This window comes from Balaenoptera borealis (assembly GCF_965194805.1).
Source record: "Balaenoptera borealis genome assembly, chromosome: 17".
In the NCBI taxonomy this organism is placed as follows: Eukaryota; Metazoa; Chordata; class Mammalia; order Artiodactyla; family Balaenopteridae; genus Balaenoptera; species Balaenoptera borealis.
This window is the reverse complement of record NC_138876.1, coordinates 15,815,167-15,825,058: the sequence shown is the minus strand read 5'-3', so window position 1 is coordinate 15,825,058 and position 9,892 is coordinate 15,815,167. Positions and strand designations below refer to the sequence as shown.

At 42.9% G+C, this 9,892-nt stretch overlaps 2 protein-coding genes across 3 annotated transcripts in view; one reads left to right on the top strand and one right to left on the bottom strand.

The window, feature by feature from the left end:
* Positions 1–9,892, top strand: part of NTAQ1 (N-terminal glutamine amidase 1) — a 76,819-nt gene that overhangs the window by 55,537 nt on the left and 11,390 nt on the right. The gene's annotated exons all lie outside the window — the stretch shown is intronic.
* Positions 4,527–9,892, bottom strand: part of FBXO32 (F-box protein 32) — a 35,049-nt gene continuing 29,683 nt past the window's right edge. For both annotated transcript variants that reach the window (XM_082363103.1, XM_082363102.1), the window contains one exon: positions 4,527–9,886. In XM_082363103.1, the coding sequence (XP_082219229.1) occupies positions 9,797–9,886 (90 nt within the window). In that variant the 3' untranslated portion in view covers positions 4,527–9,796. The remainder of the gene's footprint in view (positions 9,887–9,892) is intronic.

Below are 9,892 nucleotides of genomic sequence, written 5' to 3'. Positions count from 1 at the left end.
TAATAACAAATGTTTATGTAAAGCTTCTTATGTGTTAAGCACTGCTCTGACCACACAAAAGGTATTAATCATGTAAAATGCAGCAACTCAATTACTCCTCACAACAATTCCATGATGTAGGTACTGTCATTATCCCCATTTTACAGATAAGAGGACTGAGGCAGGTCAAGGTTTAGTACAGTGCCTGGTACAGCCAGGAAGAGGCAGGGCAGGGTTCAGACTCAGGCAGGTTGGCTTCAGATTCTTTGCTCACTATGCCTTGCTGCCTCTCTGAAGGAAGTAGGGGCTCCTTGGAGTAATTTTGAAATTAAGAAAAAACGAAATTGCAAAGTAAAATTAAAACAATTGAATACAAGTTTAAAAAGTACAAAGAAAGGGGAGTCACTCAAGTACTCTTATGTGGGTTAAGAGTGACTGTTTCCTTGCACTCTTTGGCATCTGCCAAATGTTATTTCTCACAATGTGGTAGCTGGCTAACTGCCTCTTGTAGCCACTAGATTCTGCTCTCCCTCTGGTTTTTCTCCCTTGCCCTCTAAAGCCTTCCTCTAGACTTTCCTTGCCCTTGTTCTCTTTCTAGGAGCTTGTATTTATTAGTCAGGGTTCTCCAGAGGAATAGAACCAATAGGATGTCTCTCTCTCTCTCTCCATCTCTGTATAGATATATATAGTACCCCCCTCCCCCAGATATAGATATATAGATGTTGCAGGAAAGGGGACCCCTTCCAGGCCCCGAGAGTGGGCTCTTGTCTGACACTCAGAAATGAATTGTCCAAGGAGACACATGTGCTGACAAAGCAAGAGACGTTATTGGGAAGGGGCACCCGGGTGGAGAGCAGCAGGGTAAGGGAACCCAGGAGAACTGCTGGGCCACGTGGCTCGCAGTCTCGGGTTTTATGGGAATGGGGTTAGTTTCCAGGTTGTCTCAGGCCAGTCATTCTGACTCAGGGTCCTTCCTGGTGGCGCTTGCATCACTCAGCCAAGATGGATTCCAGCGAGGAGGATTCTGGGAGGTTGGTAGGACATGTGGACTGGCGTCTCCTCTCTCCTTGAGACCTCTCCCGAATTCTTCCGGTTGTTGGTAGCTTGTTAGTTCTGCGTTCCTTACCAGGACCTCCTGTTGTAAGATGACTCATGCAAGTGGCTACTATCTTGCCTGGCCAGGGCGGGCGGCTTCGGTCAGTGTTTCCCCTAACATAGAGATAGATTTTACTCTTTAAAATAAAATATTTTGTTCTTTAAAATCTGTCTATCTATAGAATTTATTTATTTTAAGGAATTGGCTCATGCAGTCGTGGTGGCGTTGGCAAGTCCACAATCTGCAGGGCAGGCCGGCAGGCTGGAAACCCAGAGAAGAGCTGATGCTGCAGTTTCGAGTCTGGAGGCAGGATTCCTTCCTTGAGGGGTGGGCACAGGCTTTTCCTCTTGAGGCCTTCAGCTGATTGGCTGAGGCCCATCCACATGGTGGAGGGTAATTTTCTTTACTCAGGGTCTACTGATTTAAATGTTAATCACATCTAAAAATTACCTTCACAGCAATATCTAGATTGGTGTTTGGCCAAACAAATGAGCACCATGGCCTTGCCAGGTTGACACATAAAATTCCCACTATAGGGCTCCTTGAAGAGATCTGGGGTTCATTTGGGCTTCTGTTAGTTTTCTAGAACACTGGTGAGGCTCAGGCACTGGGACCCCAGGGAATACATAGAGCTTTAGTTCTCTCCAAAAGGGAAATCTGCCCAAACTTCAGTGTTTTGTGTTTCGTTTTTTGTTTTCAAGAAACCATTTGAAACCACCAAATGGGCTTGGGTGGTAAGTCTTGGTCTCTGGCTCTTAAGCCACAGTCCCTGGCTCCCAGATTTCAAAGGAGGAGGCCCTGTTCATACTGATTAAGGAAGAGCATACAGTAGGCTTGTGTCTGATGCTGCACTGTTCTCTTTCTCAGAAGCACGAACTCAGTTCTTCCTCTCTGAATTCCTCTGGTACTTTGTCCCTCACTAGGGCACTTGGAACTTTGGATCGTATGTTGTGGTTGACGTCCACTCTCTTGCCCGCCTGGGGACCAGGTCGGTAAAGTTCTCTGAGGGCAAGTGCTGGGTTCACACTTCTGAATGGCTGTTCCGGTGCCCAGGACGTTGCTGCTTCATAAACATGGCTTAAACATTGGCGAGAATTTGAAATGCTGCTTCTCTGTGATGCTTCTTGGGTACAAACATGATTGGCGTCAGCCTCAATGAAGCCCATGTAGAATGGGAGGGAGGCAACTTGACACCTGTCCCCGACAGGCAGAGCCCTTCTGTCCAGTTTTTGCAGGTCCGCGTATCAGGGCGGCCAAGATAACTTGCTGCTGATTTAGGCCGTGCCTTTCATTTGCAGACAGACCCTCACTCAGCGTGGGATGGGGGACATGCAGAAGGATCCGTGGGAGTTTGTCTGAAGGGGCAGAGCTAGAGTGTCTGTCTGATGCACTGTCCTGGCTTCCTGTATGGCTGTAACAAGTTACCACAAATTGAGTGGCTTAATACAAATTCATTAGAAGGTCAGAAGTCTGGCACAGGTCTCACTGGGCCAAGGTCAAGGTGTCAGCAGGGCAAGGTTCCCTTCTGTAGGCTCTCGGGGTTGATGGTTTCCTTGTCTTTTCCAGATTATAGACTTCGATCTCATTCCTTGTGTCTTTGGGGAACCATTATTCTGCCCATCATAGCAGCCTTGTGCTTTCCATTTTAAAATAAGTTATTAGTGTAAGATATGATTTTTAATGGAAAGGTATAAAAATTTCACTAACTTTAACAATGTTAGGTTTTTTTTTAGAGAATTTGAGATATATTTATGTTTACTAAATTTATAAGTTATTAATTTACTTGGGAATGTTTTGCTTATTAGGGTTGAAGCTTCTTTGAGCAGGTATTTGAAGTGCTTATTTTTTAAAAAAGCAAATGCATTAGAGTTATAATTGCAGCTTTAAAATGTTTAAAGGAATTTTTATTGTTTGTAAAAGGGACTTGTTTAGTCTGTCCAGTGTGAGTTTATCAAACAGTAATAAAAGGCCCTCTTATTTCGTATGAAAATTTACTAGACTTGTAAAGGTTTAGTTGAACTTAAAAGAAACTTTAATGAACACTAGGTTTCCACATTTGTTACTTTTTCAACTACCATTAATTTTTAACCAAGGCACTATAAATAGTTGTAAGCACGTAAGCTCACATTGATTCTTATTCTAGCCCAGGGTAAGTTTGTGGTCCTGAGACTTTCAAAAGCATTTTATGAATCTGTGCGTGGGTTTATTCATTGATTCAGCCCAGGCATTGTGCTAGGTACAAATAAGATTACAGTGTAACAAAGTCCATATGCAAAAAAGTGATACGGATTTTCTCAGTTGGAGGAAGCTTCAGCCAGGAGGTGGTCCTAAGGAGCAATTGATGCTTATCAGACAGAGGGGCTGGGAAAAGCATTCTAGGCAGGTGGAACGGCCTGAGCAAAGAATGCATGGGATATGTAGGGAATGGTGAGATTTTGTGATCCTGTTGGGAGTTAAAAAAAAAAAAAAAAATCTCGAATTATCCTCAGGTGCATTTTATGTCATTTTCTGATAGAGAGTTAGTGGCAGGATCAGGGCAGGTTCCAGAGTAAACGTGTCGAGGAAGTCTGTCATCCATGAGTTAGTCACCTGAGCATATTATACCCAACTAGGAATGCAGTGCAATTCCTAACCCGATTCTCTCTCTTGCTGCTCAGGAAATCATAATTATTAACATTTACTGAGCTCATATTTTATGTGCCCAGGTCCTAGCACTTTACATGTATTAGCTCACTTAACCCTCACAGCCATAGCAATAGATTTATTATCAACAGAGTCGAGGAAACTGACACAGAGAAGGGTGTTAAGTAAGGTGACAAAAGTCACACTGCAGGTAAGTGACAGGACCATGATCTGAACCTTGCACAAGCCGTTTCCTCTTTCTGGAATGCTCATGCCCTCATCTTCTGAGGCTGGCTCCTTCTCACCTTTCAACATCACTTCCTCAGAGAGCTCCCCCCTACCCCCAGCCCACCTTGTTATTCTGCATCTCAGTCCCTTGTTTATTCCCTTCATAGCACTTATTACAAATTAAATTCATCCCCTACTTGTTTTTTTCCTTCCCACTAGAATCTAAATTCCATTAGGATAGAGACCCCATCTGTCTTGTTCACCATCCTATACCCAGTGCCTTGCACAGTGTAGCATATAGTAGCTGTTCAATAAATGTCTGTTGATGAGTAAATTAATACTGACTTTAAAGTTCATTATTCCCAAAGCATTCTATTATATGAATAGTAAGTGGAAATACCCCATTTGAGCATAATACTGTATTTCTGATTCAGGTTGGTACTCAGCAGCAAGCTTAGTTTTCTATGTATTCCTAGAAATTTTTACAACGATGATAAGTTTCTGGGAGAAGGAATATAACTTTCACTCAGCAAAAGATAAACATACTCAGTTCGATAAAAAACCAACTTGAATTGACATGCACCAAAAATGCACCAGTGTGTGTTGTTGGAAAAACATTTATTGCAATTCAGTGTCAAAAAATTTTTACAAAAATACGCCACCGTCTGGTACAAACAACTATAAAAAAAGAAATCAGTTCATCATGCAAGAAAAGAGTGCAAATAATTTATACAGAAGGACTCAGCTCACACAATATTAAATAAACATCTTTGCATGTAATTGGTCTAACCTTAAACTTTTAGTTAAAATGTTCAATCCCCTATTGTATTTTTAATTAAAAAAGTACTTTAAAGCTTCTAAAGCTTAGGATATGGACTTTAATATACACCCCCTCTGGCTAGGGTGATTGGCACTTGGTAGAATAAAGATGGCGCCAAGTGTTCTCAAGTGTAGAGCACTGCTTGGAGCCTTCTGTTTAACAGACTTGTGTATCATTAGTTAAACAAACATTTCTACACTCAAAGACAGAAAATGTCATGTTCAAACTCCAGAAGTAATGTTGTAGCAGATGGAGTTTCAAGAAGTTCAGAGTTTTGAAGCAGCCATCCACTTTTGGCCAGACGGAGCAGGGCCTGAGTTTTGAGAGATCTCTCAGAAAGCTTTGTTTGCTGAGTTCAAGGACACTTTGAAAAATGTCTAGCAGACAAAGTCATGAATATCGTGGTCCCTTGCTCCTTGCTGCCTCATGGAACAATCCCCCTTTGCTTGTGAGGTTTAGCATAGAGTGATCTTCCACTGGGTAGAAGCTTATTGGATCTCACAGCAGGTACCAGGGAGATGGAAGGGATGGATTAAATGTACCTTTTAGTCTAAGGGGAGAGGAAATACCTGCTTGGTTACCATCAGAACCTCAGTTTCTAGAAAGCAAGCCAGCTGCTGCTCAGCCATTATCTGTCTCAGGGGCCACCTTTATAATTAAAATCTAATTATCCAGGGAAAAATAAATTTGTCAAAATATGCTGCTTACTTTGTGGCAAGCAGATTGTACTCACTAGTATGCCGTACTCACAGCAGAGTCAGAGGTCTGTAACAATGTTAAGCAACTCCTTAACTTCTCCAGGAAGAATCAGGGACTTAAAATGTCTTTAAAAGTTAACGGCCAGACACCGAACACTGGACACGAACGTGCCTTCCACAGCAAAGGTCTTGAGAAGAATCAGCTCAGCTGTCACGTGTGTCCAGCCACAACAAAAGGTGCTGGGGCAGGGGGTACAAAGTCAAGGCCTCAGAAAGTCCCAAGTTTACGCTCAGGTCCACTGCTGAGCGCCAGGTGGGTTGAGGCATGTCACCTGAATATTCTGGACCCACTACCTCATTTTGAAAGGCAGAAGAAATGCCAGACTCCAGCGTTTCTAACCTCCCTCCCAGCGCTCAAGTCTGGGGGAGGAGTTTCCTTCCTTTGGAAAACTCTCCTAAACAAAACGGAGAAGAAAGCATCTACAGAAAACATTGAGTTTAAAGGAATTACGATCTTGTTTGTTGAAGACATCAAGGGCCCAAGATATATCAAAGAGCTCCATCTCTGCGTTTGCCTAGAGGTTCAGGGTATTTCTGAGGTCTGTTTAAACACTAATAGGATTTTAGGCCAGCATCCAGTCAGAGGATGGTTCACAGACTCGGAGAGTTGGAAACAGATTAAAACAAAAAAACACAAAAAACAACAGATGTCAACATAGAAAATGATGATAGAGTTTAGTTTAAAAAAAATTCACACATAAAATTACTGTTAAAAAAATTCACACGTAAAATAGCGTGTTTGCATAGCAAGACATAATTGCCCTTCAGCCTGGCAGGAATATATAAACTCAGGTGCCTATTTTATGATAAACATTGTATTGAACACTAAGAATGATATACTTTTGAAATGATTGAACTTCTTGTAAATCACACCACTTGCTTAGACAAATGAAATTCCAAGCTCTTTCTCTTCTCCCACATAAAAACAACTGGAAACAAGGAGCCTCTGCTAATTGCAAGCTCCCAAACAGTTTTTGAAGAGAGAACTGTGGCAATAAGGCAATACACACTTATTACCTTCCTTCACCATTGCCAAGTGAAGCCCGTTCTTGCCTTGACAGTTTTGCAGCGCATCTAAAATATCAATATCTCCTCTGAGCCACTTCAATATAAAATGGATCATCACTAAACATAGGTCACCTTACAGCTGACCCTTTTGATCTCAAAACTGGGGACGTTTTCACATTGTAGTTTCTGCCACAATCCTCCCACATGACTGGTCCATCCACTAAAAGTAACAGCATTGAGTAATAACACCATCTAGTTTACAATGTCTCATCTTGTTATAAGTTGAGCCCTCCTAAGCTTCTCATATTCTCCTTTCCTCAAATGCTGTGCCTTCTTCTCAAGAAACTCTAGGATCGTTGCTCGGAAACCTGCGTGTTGAACCAAAGCATAACATCCCCGTGGCTCGGCTTCCACTGTCCTGGACAAAACTCTTTCCTTCTCTGGAAGTCCAGATTACTTTCATATTTGACATCAATTTTAAATTCTCCTCTACAGAGTTGGGGTGGGGGTAGGTAGGTACAGCAAAGACAGTAGAGCATTCTGTCTCTTCCAGCACTTTCCATTATCATGTCCCTTCTGGCTTTTAGAACAGCAGTTCTGAGACAGAGATTCTTTGTTTTTGTTTTTTAGGTCACTTTGTCCTGGGAGGGTTTGCCAATAGAAATTCTATAGATGATTAGTGCCCAGGGAACAAGCATTTTCTTTTTAACTCGCTTTACTTATACGTGAGGCTCTGGCCATGCTTCACAGCCACCCAGTGGCACCAACACAGATGCTCACACCCTCTGTGCTCTTTTTCCCCACTGCCCTCCCACAAACCACAGCATCAAAGACACGCCACTTCTATTCCTTCCCCTCTCCCTCTCCACCTGCCATTTCCTTCCTTATTCTCCTCTTCCAATGAAAGGGAACCACAAATGTTGGTTTCTTCTTTTCTTTTCCTTAAAAATTTTCCTTGACTCTGTCACACACCATCTCCAATTATGCCAAAGGAGATGGGGAGAGCCCCGAGTCACCATCTGGGTAGACATTTCAGAAGACCGTTAAGCCTATCCCTTGTGGTAGGGTCGTTTTGCACAGACGCTCCTGCTGCCTGGGGCACGCTATGCGGTCGTGAGCACCACGGACAGTCCAAGTGACGCTGGTTCGCCAGTTTCGTGCTGACAGTCAAAGCGGGCGACATTTCTGGGACTGCAAACCTGAAGGTGCCGCGGAGTCTCCATCTGCTCCATCAGCATGGAGGGGTGGAGGTCATGAGTTGGGGGGAAGATGTGGAAGGCCATGAACGCCAAAAAATGCCAGAGTCAAAGGTTCCAGAGCCCTCACAGCAACGACAATCCCAGCTCCACTCACATCTTTAAGGAAGCTGAGACCTTTGCGAGAAACTGCCTGAATTATGGAAGACAGAGCTTTTTATTCCATGGTCTGGACCCTGCATTCTCAGTGTGACCTTGACTCGGGGGGAGAAGAGGTGTTACAGTAGTTTGTGGCCCTCCGAAGCTCAACCTTACCCAACAAAATCTTATTCTTCAGTATTTACTTTTGCTCAGAATTGAAATAAACAATTTACTTTTTTCTTCTTCAGGGGGGTGGTGATGAAAAAAGATATTAAGAAATCCTGGTGTAGGCACAGACCTTGCAAAGTGAGGAACATCAACTAGTGGTCGAGTTCCCTTCCGGATGCTGGTACTTGGGTTGTGCTTTGAGGGAAGGGCGTGAAGGGGTCCTACATCACTAGTTGGTCCCTTGGCTTGTCTCTGTACATTCTTAACCATCTCTCCCCATTTCAGGTCACCCCAAATTCAACCGCTAAGAATACACTGCTCCTCAACGTAAATGTGAACCAAGTTCCTATTTCTGCTTCACTTATGTGCCAAGGTCATGCTGGGTGGCCACTTTATTTACCAGAAAAAAAGGAAAGCAAATACAATTGCAAAAATATGTACATTGTTGTAGATAAGCAAAGTTCTATAAAAAGTAAAAAACAAAAACATCCCCCATTCCCTCCCAGGAATATTGACTCCTTAAGTCCTGAGATTTCCTTCTTCCACATAGTTACCTGCTGGTATTGGCCTAGCAAGTTCCCCTGGGGTTTGGAGCAAGTTTAGGATGAACTCATAGTACCTCTGGCTCCCCATCTGGCTGGAATGCCAGGCTTTACTTTATCATCCTTACAAGAAGCCCTACCTCAGGTTGACTAAATTTTGGTGTTGCATGTAAAGAAAACTCCTCAACTCGTCACCCACCAAGAGGAACAGCAGCTGATATGTAAAACCTGTTTTACAAGCCTTTATCAGTACTCTGGCTCCAAACAGTCCCCAGGGATAGGCTTATCCGTGAAGATACCCCAGGAAGCCCAGACAAGCCAAGAAGTTAAACAGGAATAAGAAAGTCTTCACAGCTATTGGGTGACTAATTCCATCTTTTCTGTGGCAGGATTTCCTCTTGAACTGTTTTTAATTGGCCTTATGTTGTCCCGAATGAGCTACAACATGGAAGGAAAAAAGGCATCGATGCTTTGGGGTTGTTCTAGAAAAGAGGCAACCCCAAAGAGTGTCCCATTTGTCTAAAAAGGAAGCCTGAAGCATGATGAGGATTGCCTCCAATATCTCTTCCTGTTTTAAATCACTTTTTATATGATGAAGAAACAAGAAAAACAGAGACTGCCTACTGGACCACGCACTTTTGTCAGAGCGAGTATTGTAGCTTTCCGAGGTAGACTATTGTGTGGTATCTTCAGAAGATAAGGCCCTATACCCATGCGGGTTTAAGATGAGTGGTTCTTCCTTTGCCTTTTCAAAACAAACCCCAGATCAAAACCCAAAGCCCAGGGATTTCTCATATGTAGTTTTTCTTCTTTTTTCTTTTTTTCAACACATTTTCACATTGTAAACAAAGAGCATTCTATCTTGTATTTGAGTTTTGCCCCTTTCTCCCACATCTCTAGGGAACTGTACAAGAGTCTCAGTGAACGTCAAGAGAATTCCATTTTCACCGATGAAATAGAATTCCTGCCGTATAGTCTTGCTGGCAAATCATTAGGAAAAATAGTTTATTTACAGTATTTCTGCTTTTCCATACCAATTCTAATGAGAAGTCCGTATGCTTAAATTCGCAGCCAGCAACTGCATCTCTCCCCTCCAACGTCCTCTCAATGGCTTATCTCAGAAGTTTTGAGCCAGTGTCTAAAATGTACACTATTTACAAATGAAGCATCCAAACTCTGTATTTCCAACCATCCAATCAGCAGGGGAACCCTTCTGAAGTGTTGTCATGTGCTGGGATTCAGAACTTGAACAAGTTGATAAAGTCCTGGGGTGAAAGTGAAACGGAGCAGCTCTCTGGGTTATTGGCTGTGCACGGGTGATCGGTGCCCTAGAA